Raw genomic sequence first — 21,643 nt, 5'->3', positions numbered from 1 at the left:
TTGGTTTGCTCTCTATGAATTTCAGGTCCTGTGAGCTACCAGATGCAATAAAGCATAAAATTGTGTTTGATTTATATTCACATGGTCTAATATCATATAATAAGTGGCACTGAAAGCCACAAGGCATATCTTCTAGGGCTGACAATTTCATTTCAGTATCTTTGTATTAGTGAAGGAAAGTTACGGATTAGAAGAGATATCAATGTATGCGAACCTTTTAGCTAAATGAAGTATCAGATAGTGCTCTCCTGAGATGAGAAAGTTAATAGATATAACCTTGGATTTATGCTTGTTTTAAGTTCTAGGTAGCTGGTGTATTCCTTGTTTGCAGGAGTTTATAAAACCACATGTTAAACAGGTTTTGAACTAAAAAAAGTCAACAAAATATGAATTGCATACTTCTGAGCATTTACTGTTCACTTGCATATGAAAGGAACAGATTTAAACTGTTGCACTAGTCTTGATGCAAATAGTATAATTAAAAGAGAAATCAGCACTAAAATTCATCAGGTGAATGTATTTTGCTAACGCACTTTCACAAATTAGAAAGCCAGAGGGGACTACCATAATCATCTAGTCTGACCTCTTGTATACTACAGGTCATGCAACTTTTCTGAATTAATTCCTGTTTCAGTTAGCACTAATCTTTTAAAAAGGCATTTGATCTTGATTTTAAAATGTACAGCTAAAATGGCTCAATTTGGAAAGCATTTCCTCAGTAGCAGAGTTTTGTACATGGTAAATATTTTCACTTTGTCATTTTCCACCTCATACTTTTATATACCTTAATCTGTTTTCACATGTATACTTATTTAAACCATCAAGGATCACATGAATCTTTCTGGCTACAGATCTGTGATGAGACTGTGTGTTTAGGTTATTACTCCTGATCTTTGGATCACCTGTCAGCTTCTTCAAGGTCATTGAATGATAAGTGTAACAGAACCAATGGTAGAAATCACAGGCGCAGTGATGATTCTTTGTCTGCCATTTCATCCTGAGATGTGTTAGTTAGCCCGTTTTTAAGCTTTATAATGTGTGCCATAATGACTTTTTACTATCCTGCCTTCCTAATCAGAATGTGCTGTATCAATCAAAGCAAATGTCTTACAGTACTCTAGGAATACCAAATGTATGCAGTTTATTGATCTGCATAATCAGTTATTTGTCTTTATCAATCAAACTTGTAATCTTGTTGAAAAAATAATGAGCCCTAAGTTGTATTTTTTAATAAAACCATGTTGTTTCTTGGTATTTACAAGGGCATGTAGTGATAGGACAAGTGGTAATAGCTTTAAACTGAAAACAGGTAGATTTAGATTAGCTATAAGGAAGAAATTCTTCCCTGTGACAGTGGTGAGACAGTAAATAAGGTTTCCCAGAGAAGTTGTGGATGCCCCATCCCCGCAAGGGTTCAAGGCCAGGTTGGATGGAGCTTTGAATCAACCTGGTCTGGTGGAAAGTGTCCCTGCCCATGGCAGAGGGGTTGGAACTAGATCTTTAAGGTTGCTTCCAACCCAAACCATTCTGATTCTATGATTTATATCTTTTTAATTAAATTCCTTACTATTAGTGAGGGAGGAAGGAAAAAGCACTATGTAAAAAAGACATTACCTGCTTCAGACTTTATGCTACTTGGAAGTTAATATTGGAATTATAGACCAGCATTTGAACATATGAAACAAACTGGAGCATGAGTGGTATTGTCTGTTATGGATCACCAAATGGTCATGCTCCAAATATTTTCACCACTAGCAAAGACCATGACAAACTCCTTAAATATGTCTCTCTTCGTGTGTACCAAGTAGCCCTGCATTCTCAGGGGAGTTTAAATCACTTCTCAAAACTCATACCTCAACTAATATAGCCTTAGATGTTTTCATTAGTTACATAGTGTCTAATCTTTATTTATGAAACTTGCAAAGTTTCTAATTTATTTAAGATAGGTGCTGATATCCAAGTGTATCTCACTCTAATGTATTTAGCCTGTGGAATAGGAAAGGGATTTTTTCTTTAATTTGCAAGGAACTAAAGCAAAGAGAGCATGTCTAGAGGAATAAGTGCAGGCATGCCAGGTGTGGGTATACTGTATTGGACTTTGAAGGCAGTAGAGAAGGGTGCACACCAATAACAAACAAATCAGGAACCTAAAGTACTGTTTAGAGTTAAGCACTACTACAGTTTTAATAAATATCTGCCTCTCTATAATACTTGTTGAAAGTAGAGTCCCACAGTAATAGTTACTCCATTCCTATGGAGGTGCAGACCTTGCACTGGAATGCTTAACTGAGTGAGGTGTGCCATTTCAGAATGGAAGTGGTGCTTATATCAGACTCGATAAATTATTCAGCTAGGAAATGAACAGATAACCTGAATAAGGGGTGGGGTTTTTTTCAGTCAGGGCAGGACAAGTCCAGACTCACCCCTTCTCTTTTGGGAGCTGTACACTGAACAAAGTATGACAATAATTCAAGAAGCAATGACCGGAAGCCAGGAATCCTATCACTGTTTAACAAGCACTTCTGGGCTCTCTTGAGTTGCTTTCTGCCAGCTCAGCTCGATTCAGAATAGCTAAGGGGCAGCTGCTGTGCTGAGATCCCAAACTGGACGTTTGAACCCACCTCACTGCAGGCAGTTTGCACCCTAGACTCAAGCTGACGATGAGCTTTTCACGATCTTCAAATCCGGTGAAATCCCATGCTTGCCTGTTCAGCGGTCTTAGGGGTTATTCCCTCTGTTTTAGCCCCATACCCAGCCCAGCTTTCAAAGGGGCACGGAAAGGAGACAGCCTCGTTAGCCTCTGTTTTTTCATGGCTCCTTCCACCCGGTGCTTCGTTCCACAGCAGCCTTCCGCTGCCTTTAATCTACAAATACCTTTAATATATGTGGTATCTAACGTAGAAAGGTCTAAAGAGAAGTGTCTGTGCGAGAGAGGGTGGGAAACTGAAGGGAACCGGATTCGGAAGAGGGGTGGGCTAGCTGGGAGCAGGACTGGGGGAGAAGCACGGGGCTGGAGATCGGGGCGGGGGGAGGGAGGGGGTATGGATCCGAAGCGGACGTGACTTTTCCAGCGAGGGCAGGTGCAGCCCGGCATCCGAGGCACGCAACCCACCCTGGCCAGCTTTTTTCCCGGCCGGCCAGGGGAAAAAGGCTGCTCAGGGCGGGTTGGGGACGACGCGGAGCCCCAGCCTGTTCCCGCATTGGCTCCCGTAAGTTCCCGCGTCATTTTTCTCCCCACACCCCGCTTTTCGCGCTGGCAGCCACAAGCCTCGATGGACGGGCGGGAGAAAGCTCGGATGCTCTGAGAGGGTCTGGCTGTTGGGTGGGTTTTTTTCCCAGCCCCCGGACCAACCACCAGCGATGTCCGGGATTCAACCCGAGGATGGTTCCCCTCCGTGCAGGAACTGGACGACCGGGACGGAGCTAAACGAAACGCGGGAGGCTCTTTTAACCCCTTCCTCCGACTACGACGACGAAGAGTTCCTGCGGTACCTCTGGAAGGAGTATTTGCATCCCAAGGAGTACGAATGGGCGCTGATCGCCGGCTACATCGTCGTCTTCATCGTGGCGCTCATCGGGAACGTCCTGGGTGAGTCGCGCCCCCCAAACTTCCCGTTCCCCCTTGCCGAGGTGGGGTTTGCACGGATGGCGGCTGCAAACGGGGGGTGGGTTTCGCTTCTCCCGCTGGAACGGTGGGTGTCCCTAGCCGCGGGGGACAGTTAATACCGCGCGGGGCGCGGGAGGGGCCGTTGGGTACCGCTCCCCCTGCGCTGGCGAGGGGCTGCGGCGGCGGGCGCTCGCCGCTGGGTCGGGCCGGCGGAGCGGGGCCGGCGGAGCGCACCGGCGGCGGCCGGCGGCGGGGGGCCGGGCTCTGCCGGCGGCTCCCGTCCCTGTCCGCCAGGCCGGGGTGCTGAACGCGCCCCGCCGGCGCCTCCGCCTCCCAGCCCGCCCGGGGGGCTGCTGCCCGCTCTCGCAGCCCCAGCCCGCCCGGTGGAGCCCGGCGCCGCGCTGGGAGCAGCAACCGCGCGGCCCTTCCCGAGGGACGGAGATGGGGGCGCGGGCGGGGCGCGGGGTAACGGACGCGGGACGGCGCCCTCCCCGCGCGGGGCACCGGCGGCCGCTCCCCGCAGCAGCCGGCGGCGCGGGGCAGGCGCGCGGTGCGCAGCTCGCGCCTCGGCGGCGTAACGGCCGCGCTGGCGAGGCGCGCGGGGCCGGGGCCGGGGCCGGGGCCGGGGCGGCGCCCTGCCGGCTCCCATTGAGGGAGCGAGGGGAGGCGGCGCCCGGGAGCCCGCCCCCGCCCCGCTCCCATTCATCCGTGAAAGAGGCGGCGGGCGGGGGTGGGGCTGCCTGGCGGGAGCGGCGGCGGGCGACCCTCGCGCGGCGAGGGGCCGAGGGCAGGGGCGGCGGTGTGCTGGAGCGGTTACTGCAGCAGGCGGGGGCGGTGTGCGGGAGCGACGAGCGGGGTCTGGCCGCCGGGAGCCCGCCCCGCCCCGGCCCGCCCTGCCTCTCTCCCTCCCGAGGGGAGCCGCTCCCCTTCGCCCCCCGCCGAGCGCGGCCCCGCGTCCCGGGGATCGCCTCCCCGCGGTGGGAGGAGGCGCCGGGGAGCGGAGCGCGGCGGCCCGGCCCGGCCCGGCCGCTGGCTGCGGGGTGGCCGCATACGCGTGTCCACGGGGACCGCGCCCGCGGCGGCCCCTGCTCCCTCCCTCGGCCGTGCCCTTCGCGTTCGCCGGCGGCCAGGTGAGCGGAGCAGGCGCTGGTCCTCGTCAGTTGTGCGTTTATGAATGAGCACGAAGGCGGTGTGACCGCCGGCAGCCGCTTGCGCCGTGAGAACCCCCTCGGCTGGAGCCACGGCCATTTGCATTCATTCCCATCAGTGGCGTTTTCATGAACGGCGCAGCGCGGCAGCGCGCCCGGCCCCGCCATACGGGTCTTTCATTCATGTTTTTCAGAAGCGCTTATGCGCGTCAGTGCTGTCATGTGCAAGCTCTCCAGCCTCCCCGAGGCAAGATGCAAATAAGACTGCAGCCAAAGGCAAAATTTTGCAAGGTTTTTTTTATTTTTTTTTTTCTTTCAACGGACTGGTGATACTATTTTTTTTATTTTTTTTTTTTTTTCTGGAATGGTGCGCTAACTGCCTGTAAACATCCAGTATGCATGTTGGCGAAACCAGTGAATTTTCAGCCAAAGAGATTATGTTAGAGCTATTCAGAAGCCTGAGCATGTTTGCTCGGTTGAGCAGCCAGGTTGACAGGCAGTGTAAAGATAATGGGAGCTCGGGCAAAGAGGCTGTACTTTAGGAAGAAAACTGTCCTTCGTTCTGATTTTGAGCGAAGACTGTTTTAGGAAAGCTACCTGTATTTGCCTCCACCCGTTCAATAAAAAAGCTGTCCTCTCGCTTTTAAAGATTCAAGGTCAAATCTTCAGCTATAGGAACTGTCACCCTGTTTACACTTTCCCCCCCCCCCCTCCCCCCAGAAGCCAGGACGAGAAAAGCTTTCCCCTCTGTGCACTTGCAAATAGAGCTTGTATCAGTGCTGATGTGGAGCTGTTCCTCCCTGGCATTTGTGTACGTTATCTTTTTGCTTGGGATGGAAGCTGGCATTTTGCTGTCCACCCACCTTTCCTTTTATTGGGCTGCTTCTGCTCAAGCAGTTTGCTTTTTAAACTGTCTTTGTGCATTACAAGGACCTCACCCAGATCTGATGCTTCTGTGTAAGGGCAAATTGTTCGTGGGATCTGCCAGGTACAGGTGCTCGTTAGCTGAACACTGTCTCATCTTTATGCAGGAAAGCTCATACTGCACTGATGCAGGCTCACATGATTTTGAGGAGAGAAATGGATGTGGTCTAATGCTCTTTCCAAAGACATTTTTGTGAAACCTTGACTGCAAGTGAAAATCTGATACAGAACAGTGCACAGGTTGAAGTCTCTGAGAAGCTGATTTCTCCTGCTTGAAAAATGTATATTCAAGGTTAATCTGGGATTTAGTCATGCACCTTCTCGAAGCAGAGCAGAAGTGATTCTAAAGAGAGTTTAGTGGGTAATAGTGCTTTATGGTACCATCCTTAATGATGGAGTGTGTTCCTCTGCTTACGTTTGACGAGTGCTGCTGGCCTCATGTGGCATGTGAAGTCAATGCTTTTGTTCTATTTTTTCCATGTCCTATTCAAATAGTAATTAAGTAATCAGAAAAGACCCTTCCCTTCCCTATATGGTACTGAAAATTATATTTCTACCTCTTCTTTTGATTTGTGCATTCACATGGGATTAAGAGACTCATTGTGTCCCAGCAATAACATCTGTACAAGTGGAAGGCACAGCACATCCCTCAGATATTAGTAATAGACTGAAGCATTCTGACAGTTAATTAACAACCAAGGGTAGAATCAGAAGCTTGAATTTGATTGACATCTACTGGGCTCTTGAGTGAGCTGCACAGCAGGAATTCTACTTATAGTAGCACATAACAAGGTCTGCATTGCTATTTAGCTTTCAGTTTAATTAGCAGAGTTGACACACACTGTCCGAGCTGCTGCACAAACCAGTCAAAATGAAAACCATTAGCAAGCCTCTGCATTTGAATGGAAGTTTCATTATTGCATTTGAGTGCTCCATGTCAATGACTCTCATGTGTGCCCACATTAGCTGGTCACTAGAGATGCCAGTGCAAGTCACTGAGAAGAAACAGGGTTTAAGACATTTTTAGGACATATTTACATGAACAATCAGAGAATCTGAAATCTGGGTGATAACATCAGTATGCTTTGTCAGGTTTTGTTCTGCATTCAAGTTGCTATTTATCACTAGAAGCAGAATAGGTGCTGAGTGTAAGGACTCTCTGTTTTGCACCACAAGATTTCTTTACCCCTGCAGAGCAACGAAACTCTTGCAACTTTGCACACCTAGTGCAAAACAGGGCTTCTTAATGGAGAATGTATGTTGACTGTGTTTGACTTTATCTGAAAACTTTGCATTGAGAACATTGATTGAAAATAGAAAACTAGATAAAGAAGGAAAGATATTTTTAGGATGTACAGAGGTATCTGGTTACTGACTTCATCATTCCACAGTAATCAGTTGCAGCAATAAGACCACAAGGGATTAATAAGTAATGTACAACTACATACATTTAACTCTATTTATACAGGTAAAGAATGGGAATAGTCCTCATTTAAGTTATTCATTTGCATGGGTCAGAACTTTCCTAATGAAATGGTTTCCTTCAGGAAACGTGTTCATCAAAATCAAAATGTACAGCAGAGATCATTTGGTTGGATCAAAGACTGAAGGCAGAACAAGCAGGCTTCTGCTGTCCCACCGCTGGGCTCCTGGGCCTCTTGGCATCCCTCCCCAGAGCTGGCAGGAGCTGAGATACTTAGAACACACAACCTGCCAGCACCCAGCTTGAAAGTCCTCAGCACTGCTGGCTTCCAAGGCTAAGAAACCATGCAGGACATCAGTGAGATATTTTAGAAACTTTCTTTACTCATGCAACTTGGTGACACTTGCTTTTCTTTCCAACTCAGAATGAAACCAAATTTAATTGATACAGAGTTACTCCTTTCAGGATAGCTCTTCTATTTATTCTCTATTTTATAGTAACTGCTTGTCATGCTGAGATCTGTACAAAACCTAACTGTGGTCCTTTCCTCAAAGAGTTCAAAGCCTGACTCATAGAGCTCAACAGCATCATTTGATTTTTACTTGTTGTAGTTTCATTTTTTTAGGGCTGGAAAATAAAAGGTTTGTGTATAGTTCTAACTCCAGAGTTCTGGTGAATGCCTATCAATAGGCAACTGTCTCAAATGCTGCTTTATTATCATTTTTAAGGTGTCTGGTGAATACTGAGGTCTAGCCGTAGATGCATGTGTTGGTAGAATCGGATGAGGAGTCATGTATTCTCTTAAATCATGCCATCATCATCATGAATCCTATCTGATTGCCATAGATGAGGCATGTTTCATTGAATCACATTTATATCCAGATTACTTGGGGAATCTGGCACTGAAAGGGCTTTAATGTTGTAATATCAGCATGAGAACCACCATTATCTGTTGGATGAATAATAACAAGAGTGGCTTTATCATTTTTAAAAAGATACCACATAGGAAATTAAACAATATTTATGAATTTCATCTACCTAAGATATAGAATGTATGAGCTCGATTTATATAAGAAATCAAGTATCAACTGAAGTACATTAGTGCTTCCATAATATGGAGATTACTGGCAAGAGTCACGCACATCCTTGTGAGAGACATAGAAAGCAGAAAAGCATTAAAACTGAAGCTGATTTGAAATTATACCCTCTTCTTTCTACATTCTTATCTCCAGATGTGTAACTAGTTCCACTTTATATGCTTTCTGACCAGAGAGTCCAGAGAGGGGACAGCTCTACTTTCCTTTACCATTCCTTATGTCAAAAAGCAATTCTGCCCAGTGTAAATCGTGTGGTCCTGTTGAACCCAAATCTGAAAAAGGGCAATGCCCAAGACAGAAGGTGAGCTGCAAGAGAAGTTTGATGTCATGAATGCTAATACAAATTCTGTTGACTTCCATTTGAGTTCTTCTAAAAGAAAGGACAGTTGCATCTGCCTGGAGGCTGCCCTTATAGTTGAACAAAAAAGAGCATCCTTGGCTAGTATTTTTTTCAGTCAGAGTAAAATAATCAGCAGTTTGGCTACTTGTATTCTAACATCATTCCAAAGGATAATAGTTCTGCTGTGAGCTCATTTGATGGTAAAGGAGGAGGACTGGAATCTGAACAAGTGGAAAAGTGCTCGGTCTGAGGGGTCAAAACCCATTATTGAAAGAGAAAAAATATATTCCTTTCCATATGGAGTCTCATACTCTTGTTTAATTTGTAACTAGTTGTGATTGTGTTATTTTTCCTACTTCTGATACTACATGTGCATTTTGGAAACTAAGAATTTAGGACTCCTCTGCCATCCAGTTTTCTTCCTTTCTTCTGTTGATAGCACTGCTGATAAAATATCTCTCATCTGATCTATCATAAACTTTGACTTAAAGGCTGACTATTAGGCAGCTCCTGCAGAAGTACTGTCATCAGTTAGTCAGAATTCCCTTGCAATGCAGAATGTTATGGGGTGGGGGTGGGGGGCAAGGGAAAGCACACCAGTATGTATTTGATATATTATCTAGGAGCAAATAGCAAACTTTACTGTTGCTGGTTTTGGTTTTGTTTCATTTTACTTTCAAGATGTACTCCTAAACGTGAAACTTTTAAAGAAGTTATCCCATTTAATTTTATACATTATCAAAGCTGTTAGACTGATAGTTCTGAAGACCAGCTCTGCTATTTAGACCCAAAACAGGTGCATCCTTGATGGTGGCAGGATATACTGCCTAGTATTAATTTTGCATCATGAGTAGTATTTGGAAAGAATCATCTATCTATGGAAGAAGGAAAGTAACTCAGCAGAGCTATTCAGCAGCTGCACAACTCCAAGACCACTAAAAACAATAAAGCCCTGTCCACCAATAGCTGAGCAGAGACTAACACTTCTTTCCCTTAGGTCAGCGAAGTACTCTTCAGACAGTCTTTGGGGTATTACCAAATAAAATGAAAGCTGTTGTCACTTCTTGCTTTAATTCACTATCTTTCCAAAAATTGGAAGGTTTTAGAATGCTTCTTTGTTTCTAAAGTGTTGTTTATTATCTATGTTGCATGTTAAGTGAAACCTTTTTTTTTTTTTTTTCTTTTTGACATTAGCAGCTGATTTGCTTACTATACGTCTCACAAGTGGAATTTGTCAGAGAAGAGCTAGAATGGACTGTTCCCCAGGGGAAGGAGAGCCAGGAGCTGAGGGCAGCAGCAAGATTGACAAGGCATTGTACTCACCAACACAGTCCCACAGTCCCTGAGAGCATGGTAGGTCTGGTGATGTTTACCAGGGTTCAGTCACCTCCCAGCAATTGCCAGACAAGTCCATAGCGGTGAAGCAGGTCTGAGATTAAGTCAGAAAATCAAGTCAGTGAGTGAGGATTACAATCAGTATCAGCAAGGCATATGCATACTTGCAGCTTGGCCTTTGCTTGAGCTAAGTGTGAGAGCCTGAGCTTAAATGCAGCTCCCAGGCAGAGGTGACCCCAAAAAGAGGTGTCTCTCATCTTTCTCCAAAAGCTCTATTCCCAGCAGCCTGATTCCAGCTTACATGCTGCCCCATACCAGAGCTGGCCTCCAGTGCCAGCAGCTAGACCCTGGGCAGGGGACAGAAGCTGCAGAGCCTGGGGGCACACTCAGCCCTAACAGAACTGTGCTCTGTCTCCTGATTCTCAGCACAGTAAGACTGCAAGGATTTTAGCCAAATTTGGGGAATTTTATATCGGCAATGTAGATTCATTATATGGATTCAGAAGTTGTATGCTATGCAAGATATTTGCTATAGCATCTCACTAGCATAGTAAATTGTATTTTCTTTATATAGCCTAAAGAAAAGGCATTCTTACATCTACATTAGAAACAGACATGGACATGGAAAGATTTTTCCTAATGTACCTTCATTTTACACTGACTGACAGATGCTTTTTGAAGCATATTGTTTCAAAGTTGCACAGCTTTTCAGCTGTGAAACACACTTTGATTTTAATGAGTCACACAGGTTTAAATGGAGTCCTAGTGAAGTGTGAAATCTTTACTGTAGTGTCATGTGCAGTGTGACATCTGTATTTATGGTCCTTCCATCTCTAACATGACGTGTGTGTAAGGATTTTGTAGGGTTTTTTATAGAAAAAATAAGGATATTGAACATGATTATGAAATACCTGGTCATTCAGTATGGCCAGCTCTGCAGAGATAACCGGGGTTGCCAGTTAATACCTGTAATGATTTGTGTGTGTGTCTGTGGTGGGACAATTTAAAACAAATCTGTCTGTGTTAGTCAGTACAGTTACCTCAAGAAAACTGTGTGATGCTACCTTTTACTTCCTCCAGAGCTGACCACACCAGGCATTTTGGGCAGTCTGTTTTTAAAGCATAGCTGATCATCTGGTAGTAACTCCTATTGCCGTTAGATTCTTAATTGCCTAAGATTACATCATGTGACAGAGTTAGTAAATTAATCTTATGCCAATTGGATGGTTGTGCTATTATTCCCGTTGTGATTTGTAGAAATAAGCTTCCAGCAAGCAGAATTTAGTTCTTGTATTCTTCTCTAGTGCCATAATAATAAGGCAGTACATAAAATGTAGAAGTGGGCTGGAGAACATGAATAACCCCCAACCCCCATCTCATATGTCCTTTTAAAAGCCTGAGTACAATACAGCACTTGGTAGCTAGAAAACATAACAGAAAATACATTGCTGAAAGCAAACTAGTTGCTATCTGGGTTTTTTTTTATGTAGACTCTCATTGTCATTTATGAGAGACAGTTCTCCATTAGGACATTTCAATGAATCTGGATATTCAACAAAATACTTTAAGATTTCATATGCTCAATATCATTCAGCTGTATTTCTTACAGTTTCAGTATTTTTCCTAGAGTTTTACTAGAAAAAAGTGAACCTACACATACATACTTTTTTATGTGTGCTACATAGGGAGCATGACCTAACTACCTGCTCCTTTTGTCATGCTTCTGTGATTTTCTTCAAATCTGTTGACATGCCTACTGTGTCCTGTTGATGAGGAGCTTATCACCTCACTGGCAGGCTATGTAATTTGTTTGTGTGTGCAGTGCAGAATATTGTCCATCTTTGCAGCTGTTGCATCGCTATTCAAGGACAATTCTTATCTGCTGGGCATTGTTACCAGCTGCAGGATTTTTTTCAGTATTTTCTTTATAATAAGCATTGTATTAAAAGTGTCTTTTCTTTCTGTCATTCTTTCTATTACTTTTTCAACATAAACCTGGTCTTACGTTGAACTCCATTTTTTTTTCAGATAAGATTAGTTTGTAAAAAATGAAGTAACAGGTAGGTCTACAGCTTAATAGTAAGAGATGGACAGCCTAGGAAGCAGATACCATCTTCCTATTGACAGAAGGGATCACTTTGTTTTAGACCTTTTGTTGTCGCTGCTGGATTCAAAAAACCCTAATTAAATTTCCTCTGCAATTTAGTTAAAGTGCTTCTCATGCCTTAATCAAGATCATCAATAAAGTTATTGAAAGACTTATGGAAAGCCTTCCTAAAACAAATAAGCTTACTCTTAGGCACTGAATTTTTAAACTCCTAAGTTAAAGCAGAAGAATCCTCAATTGGGAATCGTTCATAATGAAAGTAGTTTCAATGACAGCATTTTTCCTTCCAACAGTATGCATTGATTCAGTCTTTCCGCAGGGAGTCTAGCTCTCCAGGATCCCATTTGGTAGCCTATCTACTCAGCCTTTCTTTCAACAGGGTTGTGTATCTCACCACCCCACCACCCAGACCTTCATTTGCAGTAGGTAATGTCATCACCACAAAAGAACAAGGGGGGAAAATGTCATATGGAGAACCAATTAATTGCCAGGTGGAAACAATTTTTTTTGTGGGGGTAGGAGGTAGAGAATAAGTAATCTGTAACTCAAATCTGTTTAACACCTCTTTTTATCACTGATTGTAAGATATTGCAAAGGAGTAGAGAGCTCTTTAGAACCTTTCTGCCTCATGTGTTTGGAAATGTTGATGACCAGTGCTTATAGTCACTACATCTCTTCCAAATGACTGCTGGTTGGACATATTATGATATTTTAGTCCATCAAGTGTGATACCAAAGCAAAATAAAATCATTGAAGTTTAGTATGAAAAATGATAATTCTTTGTTTACATCCACCTGGGATTTATTGTTCACCAGAAATGAGATAAGAGGTAGAGTCATTCATTTATATAAATAAATCTCAGGTATTGCTGGTTATGGAAATGATGTTTCAATTTTGGCCAAGAAGTTACACTAGAAGATAACCCATTGAATACGAGATTGACAAGACTTCTGGAGTGTTAGGGAAATGATTTAGGGTTGACATATAGAAAACAAATTGCCAGCTGAACCAGCAGCCCACCAGCAGAAGGACTGCAGCACAATGTTTAATATGCTCAAGACAGCATAAATCTTCCAGGAGGCAGCCAGCTGCATTTTGTACCAGCTGGAGCCTTTGTATTGTTTTCCCATTCAGCTTGAGATACAATGAGCTATGCTAATTGAATAAACGCCATTACAGTCTCTAATTAAAATGCCTCAGGACACTAAACCAACAGGGATTATATTTGTACATGAAAAGCACCAAACTCGCTATATTGTCCTATAAAAGAAGGGGGGTTTTGTCTTCAGGAATATAATGAGGTATATGAAGCTTTCTTGATAGCCTTTAGTAAGCACCTGTCTTAAATCTTACCTTTGATTTGGGTTTGTTACGTTTATTCCTTGCTGAGGGTTGCCTGGGGGACTTTTTTGGGGGTGGGAGATGGTGAACTTTTGGAGGATGGGCTCTGAAACAGGCTTCATAATCGCAGACCTGTCCTGGCTTGGGGAAAGTCTCCGGGAGTTTTCCCGAGCAGTCAGCCTGGCAATTCAAGCTGGTTTCCGAGCCTCCACTGACGCTGTGTGGCAGAGCTTGGAACAACTATCGTTTTGCTTGAAGCTCTTCTCGATTCTGGCGGAAGAAAATGCAAGCACCAGGGGTGAGATGAAGGAGTTGTGAGAGTCGGATTACTCAATAACCGTTAGAAAAATAGCTGCTTTTTGTGAAAGCGGGCCTGCATGTTTTCATTTGCAATTATTAACTGTAACTTTGAGTGGTTTTATAAAATAAAAGCAAAAATAGGGAAAATAATAAAATACACTGGGCAGGTAATTGGGTTCCAGTAGAGTTCTGGCAGCCAGGAAAACTGCACAGTAAGAGCACATCTTGGGTTACATTTCTGTCCCACCTTTTTTTTTTTGTTTTGTTTAATTTTGATTCTCTTTTCTTCAATGCCTTTGTTAATACCATTTTCTCCACTTTCTTCCTCATTCTCATTTATAGCTGGGAACATCAAAATTTGCATTAAAGATTTGCATATAATGTTAAACAGATTTTATTCAGAGTTATTTTTGCTATTTCATAGATTTTCGATGGAGGTCTGAAGAACCCAGTTTGGTGCACTACATTGTGCCCTTACTAAACTGGTATCCTGTTAACTCTGTGTTGTCTCGCAGGTTTTTTAGGAAGGCTGATGCTGGCATTATCTATTTTATGATTTTTTGGTAAAACACACTCCCGGTTAGGAATCTTTACTACCTTTCTCATTCTTTCTTCTCTTTTCCAAGCTGAGTGGAAAGCCACAGCTCTGCTCTTTTGCTCTGGGTAGGCAGATGGCATTTCCCACTCCATGTAGCTTCCTTTCTCTAGGATGTTTCTTTAGGGTTTATACGGGAGTTGAGTGCCTCCACTACTCTATAGAACTGCCGGAGGTGAAAATGTATTCGCAAGGAGAAAGAGTGGAAAGTATACAAAATTCTTGCGTTGTGAGACTTAACTAGTTATAATATATTCAGTGGCATAGTCAAACTATTTTGCATGCCTGTAAGACAATAATTTTTGAACACAGGCTAGAGCGTCTTTCTCGATCTGCTAGATCACTGGTATATCAATTAAGCTATTGTCTAAGACTACTGAATAACCTCGTACTGTAGTAGAATCAGAAAGAAACCGAGTCTGAAAAGAATACATTGAACTAACTTCCTGTCATTTATACCATTCTGCCCTATTCAAATAACTTGAAGCAAATTCTCACAGCTCAGTTTAGCGTTGCACTGGAAGAAAACGTTACCAATGCTTGTGCAGACTGAAAACACCACTGCACCCAGCAGAGGGCAATGAGCAGGGGAGAAAGCTGACTGCTTTTCAAAATACTTTCTCTTGAAAAGCTTTTTTACACAAACTCGTTTTTTGTATACATTTATGGAATAAGTTTCTGGGATACTTGATTATGATAGTATGTGCTAATTAAGATGCCCTTGTGCTGTGTGCCTTACAAAGAAGGGAAAATGGGCTATGCTGCAAGGAACAGATGAGGTCAAAAGGCAAAACACATAAGCATAAACAGAGAAATTTAAAGTAACAAATTATCTTGCCTATCTATGCTTGTAAATTATTATTTTTTCCACCTTTCAGGTGCCTCTTGCCCCATAGATTAGAATTCAAAGGAATTTAAAGCTACTTTCTGTACCTTGGTTTTCCTGCATATTGTTACTCTCTGAGTAGCAAGGGGCATAGTCTTTTACATTTCTCTAAGGAATAGAGGTACCAGAGTTCATCTAAATTCCATCTGTGTTAAGCCAGTGTGATCTGGAAGCCTTAGTGTAGAGCTGGGAATTAGGAGTCCAAGTTTCTTATTCTGTGTCTGATTTACTGTGTGGCCTTTAGCAACTTCTGTTCTGCACTTCACTTTCTTTGTGTCAAAGATGGAAATGATAATACTTTCTTAGCTCTCTGGGGTATCATGAGGTTTCATTTGCTCATACTTATAGAAAGCTTTGAACACAACATGCAAAATGCTATGAATTCATTTCTGATACAGTTTGCTGCCAATGAGATTGACCTCACATTTGTTAACTTAATGGATTTGTTTTACCAGAAATAATATTTATGTTTCCCCGGACAGGTCAGCACAGGAATAAGAATAGTCCTTGTCAAAGAGCGTACATATCTACTTAAACCTTGCACCTTTAGGCACTGATATCCTTGGCTGAAAACAATGCAGTTGTCCAAATCGTGTAGAATGTGGGACTGTTGAAACCATAGCATGATAACAAAGTAGCTAAACCCTGAACTTTTAAAACAGCATTTTATGTAACTTTGCCTATTGATAAAAGTACAGAAAAACATTCCCACTTAATATCAGCTTTAGCCTAAGTATAAGACAGGACCATACTTTGAATATGAATTGCACTCAAGACAAAGAACAAACCATAAGTAAATGGCAAAATCTTCAAATTTTTAGTGTCAAGTATTACAATTATTGAAAGCAAAATGGTGTTTACAGGTTTTTTTTCCCCAGCATTGCATTTCCAACTGTGAACAACACACCAGAGGGGCGCCAGTGTGTTATTTTCCCTGTTAAGTGCTGCCTCTGCGTTGTCAGAGTTTTAACTGTAGTAATCCCATGCACCAAGTGAGAGTAATAAAGCTCTGGATAGTTGTGTTGTAATTATCATGCAATTCTATAGAAATAATTACCTTATTAGGTAACTTAAATCATCCAAATGGGAAGAAAATACAATTAATATGATGTTTCCTTTAAGCTTTTGATTTATAAGCCTTGCCTTTCAGATATCTGCAGCCACAGCTAAGAGAACTTGAAATTCTATATTCAGGAAGAAAACAATAGAAGAAATGGATACTGTGGGAGATTTCCTCCAAAACCAGTACAGGAACAGCAAAGAGTTTTGCAGAGGGGTTTTAACTTGCATTTAGAAAAGCATGATGGATATATAACAAATATTAAATTTATATGAGGTATAGAATCTGGAACCATATCTGCAACACATTAGAAGTTATGAAGAGCATCTGTTGTGGCACAGCAGGGGTTATAGATGAAACTTGGCAGCCTATATCCTAAAAAGGTAGTTGATAAAATCACCTCCTCTTAGAGGAACTGAAGGCCACCTAGCCTTTCCCTCTTTCTTAATTACGTCCTGGCCTAGATTACCCCTAAATGTCTAAACATAGCCGTCATGAAGAAGTGCTATAATTTCAGCTTATGCTAAAGCTCTAGTAAGGTCTTGTATGAGTATCCCGCTGATTTTGGTCACAGCATTCTGACCACAAAGACGCAATCCAGCCTGAAGAGTGTCCTGAGAACAGCAACAGGGATAGTTGCAGAGGTTCTACAAATGACTGGGAGTAAAAGATAAAAGAGTTCTGAAGTTGTACAGTCTGAAAAGAAAACTGAGGAAAGGTGTAACACCAATCTTTACATATGTGAAACATTGCTGCACGGAAAAAAACTCTTCATTCCTGTGTGTGTGCAGGAAAAACAGTGATATAAATAGCAGCAAAAGAGAAGTCGATTAGACATTAGAAGATTTTTCTTTTTTTAACAGGGAAGAGAGTTAAACTGCAGCACATTTAAGAGAGGCATGATATCTTCAAATGTAACAGATTTTAGAATGTAAACTTGCCAGTGATGGCTTAGTGGTAGTCTTTCTGCGGTTGTGTTGGTCTAAAGACTTAAACGAGACAAGAATTGTGGAATGAAGTAATATATTTTATTAGATCGACTGATGCAGCTGGAAGATGGGCACAAGCTTTCAGCACACCATCCTTCTTACGATCTAAAGAAGCATCTGATCTCAAGAGCTTATGTGCCTTAAAGTCTGTGTGTTTTTTTTCCAGCTGCTTTCACTAGTTTAATAACAGAATGGCTTAACTCTAGCTGATTCCATTTTAGATTTGGACAACCTCTTGAGGACCTTTCTAACTCTATTCTTCAGCATTCTGTGATCTGTTTAATGTATCTAAATTAAGTATAGTGCTATATCCTGACAGATTAAGGAGACTTTGATTCCTCATCCAGATTTGCATGATGGATGAGTTATTGTTTACAGGAGAAGAACCTTTGATGTACAGTGATTTGTACTGTTTTCTTACAAAAAGTATGGTGGTGTTTCTGGAAAATTTTGTGCATCAGTTTTTAAAGAGCTTTTGGTGGCTGAATCTAAAACATTCAAAAGCTATTTATTGCTACAATCTCTCAGGGTTTTACTTCCAAAGTTAGTAAACCCCTTATTTTTAGGCTAGTTTCTCAGACTCAATTTTGGCATTTTTAATGTATTAGCTTATAAATTTAGTGCAACCATCTTAAAGGACTGATTTGCCTCATTTCTAAAAGCCTTTCAAATTGAAAGAGGGAAATGAAAAGATACAAAACAAACTTTAAAGGCTGATCTTGTAAAGCGTCTGCTAAATCCTGCTTTTGATCACAGTAATCACCATTAAAAATATACTACCTTTAAAACGCGTAGCACTTAATACTGCAAATATTACTTTTATTTACTTACTTCAAACCACAGTTACCCAGACAACTGTTACAGAATCTCTGCAGATGCAATAGATACTTTATGCACAGCAAAATATTTTATAAAATGATGTTGTCTTGGTACGGTTTACAAGAACACGTGTGGTAGCAATTTGAAATAAGCATGATGCTATCATACAAAAAAGGTAACCTTTTACAAATGTAGATGTGTATTGCCATAGACTAGAGCCAATGGATTAAACTAGACATGAAGAAAGTTATGTGAATAGTTAGTGAAGGTAAACTATCAGGAGAGTAAGCTGCTTTACATATCAGATTATTTCCCATGCTATGGTCTATGGAGAACTATTCTTTGTGTACTAAGATTCTCTCTACACGTACCCTCTTGTTCCCACTCTAAAAGAAAACACATGGTTCATACACTGAACTACATATTCAAATATTCTGTGCTAAACAGAGGACATGAGCATTTCCTTAATTCTGCAAAGCTGTGTGTTTTCCTGTTGAAGCATTCCCTAAGTCATTTCCATTTCAGTAACTTGTCTTTCCAAATTCAGTTTGCATTGCAGTGTGGAAGAATCATCACATGCGGACAGTTACCAACTATTTCATAGTGAATCTTTCTCTGGCTGACATTCTGGTCACAATTACTTGTCTTCCAGCAACTTTAGTAGTGGACATCACGGAAACATGGTTCTTTGGGCAGCCCCTCTGCAAAGTGATTCCCTACTTACAGGTATTATTTTACTGTGTTTGTGTACACATTACCCATGTTATGAAAAAGAGAAAGAACAATAGTATCTTCCTAATAGTGCTAATCTTACAGAAGTCTATCCCAGCTACTGAAATAGATATTTCAGGGCACATGCTGACGATTAAAGGACTATTCCACTTGTGAAAATGTTTATGCTTAATAAACATTGTTCTTGATCCATGTGCTTGTTAGACTTGGGCAATACACTTTCTGGAACATTTGTCTGATGCTCTTCACTTTTTGTGATCTTTCTTAATAATTCAGAAGGGACTTAAAGCAATAAAAATGTCTGTAAATAGAGTTGCAGTCATTTATTCTCTAGGTGCATGTGAGCCTAAGCAGCTACACAAGTGTCCAGGACAGAGAATCCAAGCTTCTGAAGAGAGTCTGGGCTTTCATATGTGTTTAGTGACATACTGTGTGTTCTTTAGTAATAATCAAAGTACCCAGGTTCACTGGGAACCAATCAGATTGCCTGCCTTAAGCAATAATTGCCACCACTCATTTACCAGTGGACTTAATTATGAGAACATTTGCATCAGAATGATTGAGAAATACCTTTTCCAAGAACACCTGGTTGGATGAACTGGCTGGGCATACTAGAATGACAACTGCTTGGCCTTTCAGTCATTATAAATCAAAAGAATTAAGCAGAACTCTGAATGTATGCAGGTGATCAGCTCTGTGCCTTCAGCACAGTTTATGTTTCCAGCAGATACCTGTAGGGCTGAAGAGCCACATTGTCAAAGGCAACAGTTCTGCAGCACGTATGTCCCCTACTCAATACAATCCAAATCAGAATTTTTTTTTCAAAGCCTCTGTTCTGGTGGAAGAAAATCTGAAGAGTAACTGAAATGATCACCTAGTATACAGAAGGAAAGAGTAAAACCAAAGTGATAGGCTATTTCCTATACTGAATGGAAGGTAAAATGACTTAATCTGCCTTAATATAATCGTTGTTAGTTTTTTTGGTTTTTTTATGAGACCTCAAATTTCCATTGTTCCTGCGAAAACTGAAAAGGCAAAATGATGGTACTGGTGTCCAAATACAACATTGAAAACAAACAAATATAATTGTTCTACAGAGAAAAAAAAAAGATCTAATTAGTTGTCTAATGTTTTCAAAGTACTTTTTCAGATAAATTTGTGCAAATTCTAAGTTGCATAAATTTGCTCTTTCAGAATCTGACCCTGCCACACCTACTCAGTTTGGGTAGCACCCTAAACTGTGAATTGTCCTGTTTCTACTGGGACTACAGGAGATAAGGATATCGGTTGTAATTCTGTATGAAGTGATTTTAAAAGAAGACTTTTTCTGGGAACAAATTCTAATTAATAATTGCAGATAAAGACCTAACTATGTTGAAAATATAAATAATTTTTAGAACTCTGGGAAAAACTTACAATAAATAATTTTTAAAGCTCTGAAAAAATGACATTTACATTTACATAATATTTCCTTTTCTTTAGACAGTTTCAGTCTCTGTGTCTGTACTAACACTCAGCTGCATTGCTTTGGATCGATGGTATGCAATTTGTCACCCTTTGATGTTTAAAAGCACGGCCAAACGAGCAAGGAACAGCATTATAATTATCTGGATTGTGTCCTGCATCATAATGATTCCTCAGGCTATTGTTATGGAGTGCAGCAGTGCGTTCCCAGGATTAGCCAATAAAACCACCTTGTTCACAGTGTGTGATGAGCATTGGGGAGGTGAGTGTGTCATTGACCATAAAGACTAAATTTGTACGGCTGTAAAGTAATAAAAATATTGGGACATATCAATATGCAGTCAAGTTATATAAACATATCACAAAATGTTCCTAATTATATAAGCTTTCTTAGAACTACCATTTTTCAAATACTGTGAAATCCTATTTTCTTTTCTATTGCTAAGCCTTAAAGTACATTTGAAACCAAGTTTAAATAAATGAGGCTGGCTTGTGTCTTGACCGTGTTAATGTTTCCCGGAGGGCAAAAATGTTCCCACCCCTTAAATACTTATGCTTATTTAAGTCTGTGATCAATGGACATTGCAGGTTTACGAAGACTTAAGTATTTAGCCTTAAGAAATAACTACACAAGAACAGAATTTCTGTTTACCTGATATATTGCTTTTGCTAGTTGCTGATATTTGATTAGTCTTTACAGATACCTCCTGCGACTTCAATGCAAATTGAATGTCATTTCAGAATTTACAGAGATGTCATCAATATGGGGTAGTGAGTTAGTCTACAGTTTGAAATTTGTCATGGACAAGATCATTTAAGTAACTTTGTAAACGTAATCAGTTACAAATTATTCTTTCCAAGAAGTGTAATTCTGCCTTTCCAGATTAACTTTGAATCTACCTTGTTCTGTATTTGAATTCAGCTGTAAGAAGTCATAAGGGTTGCCAGGGAGTAACTACTTCTCTTTTGTCTCTGTTCACAGCAAGTGGTGTTAGCCACCCACCTGAATGGTTAGGGCTCCACTCCGGTGGGCCTTGGCATAACTCCAGTGCTAACAGAGCGTGTGAGTTACATGCTGTGACTCTGACACTGGATATAATGACCATCGGTAATACCGATATTCACACACAGGAAAATAGAGCCAAGTTTGCCAAAACACATAACTAAAAGGTGCCTATTTAATAGCCTCGAGTTAGACTAAAACCCAATCAGATTCTCTCTGAGAGCTGTCTCTGTAGAAGAAGATTCCAGTTCTGTAAACAATTAAGATAAAATACAACTGAACACCTGTACTTAATTAGTGTGATAAATTAGCTTAAGCAGCTTGAACTGCTGAGGGCTCTTCCATGTGCTGTTTTGGAAGTTCCTCCTCTGCTAATGGCCTCCGCAGGGATTAATGAGAAGACATTGGCTATCACATTCCCTGTTCTTTTGCTCCTTCATGCCTGTTAGTCCTCTGGGACAAGGCAAGGGGAC

The 21,643-nt window shown here is 41.6% G+C and overlaps 1 protein-coding gene across 1 annotated transcript in view; it reads left to right on the top strand.

Moving 5' to 3' along the window:
* Positions 1–3,101: 3,101 nt before the first annotated feature.
* Positions 3,102–21,643, top strand: part of HCRTR2 (hypocretin receptor 2) — a 34,817-nt gene continuing 16,275 nt past the window's right edge. Inside the window, exons 1-3 of the mRNA XM_027809155.2 lie at positions 3,102–3,589; positions 18,519–18,697; positions 20,186–20,429. Coding sequence (XP_027664956.2) covers positions 3,361–3,589; positions 18,519–18,697; positions 20,186–20,429 — 652 coding nt within the window. The 5' untranslated portion in view covers positions 3,102–3,360. The remainder of the gene's footprint in view (positions 3,590–18,518; positions 18,698–20,185; positions 20,430–21,643) is intronic.

Source organism: Falco cherrug, chromosome 6, assembly GCF_023634085.1.
Source record: "Falco cherrug isolate bFalChe1 chromosome 6, bFalChe1.pri, whole genome shotgun sequence".
NCBI classification, from domain to species: Eukaryota; Metazoa; Chordata; class Aves; order Falconiformes; family Falconidae; genus Falco; species Falco cherrug.
Note: the sequence above shows the minus strand (reverse complement) of the source record. Positions and strands in the feature narration are given on the sequence as shown.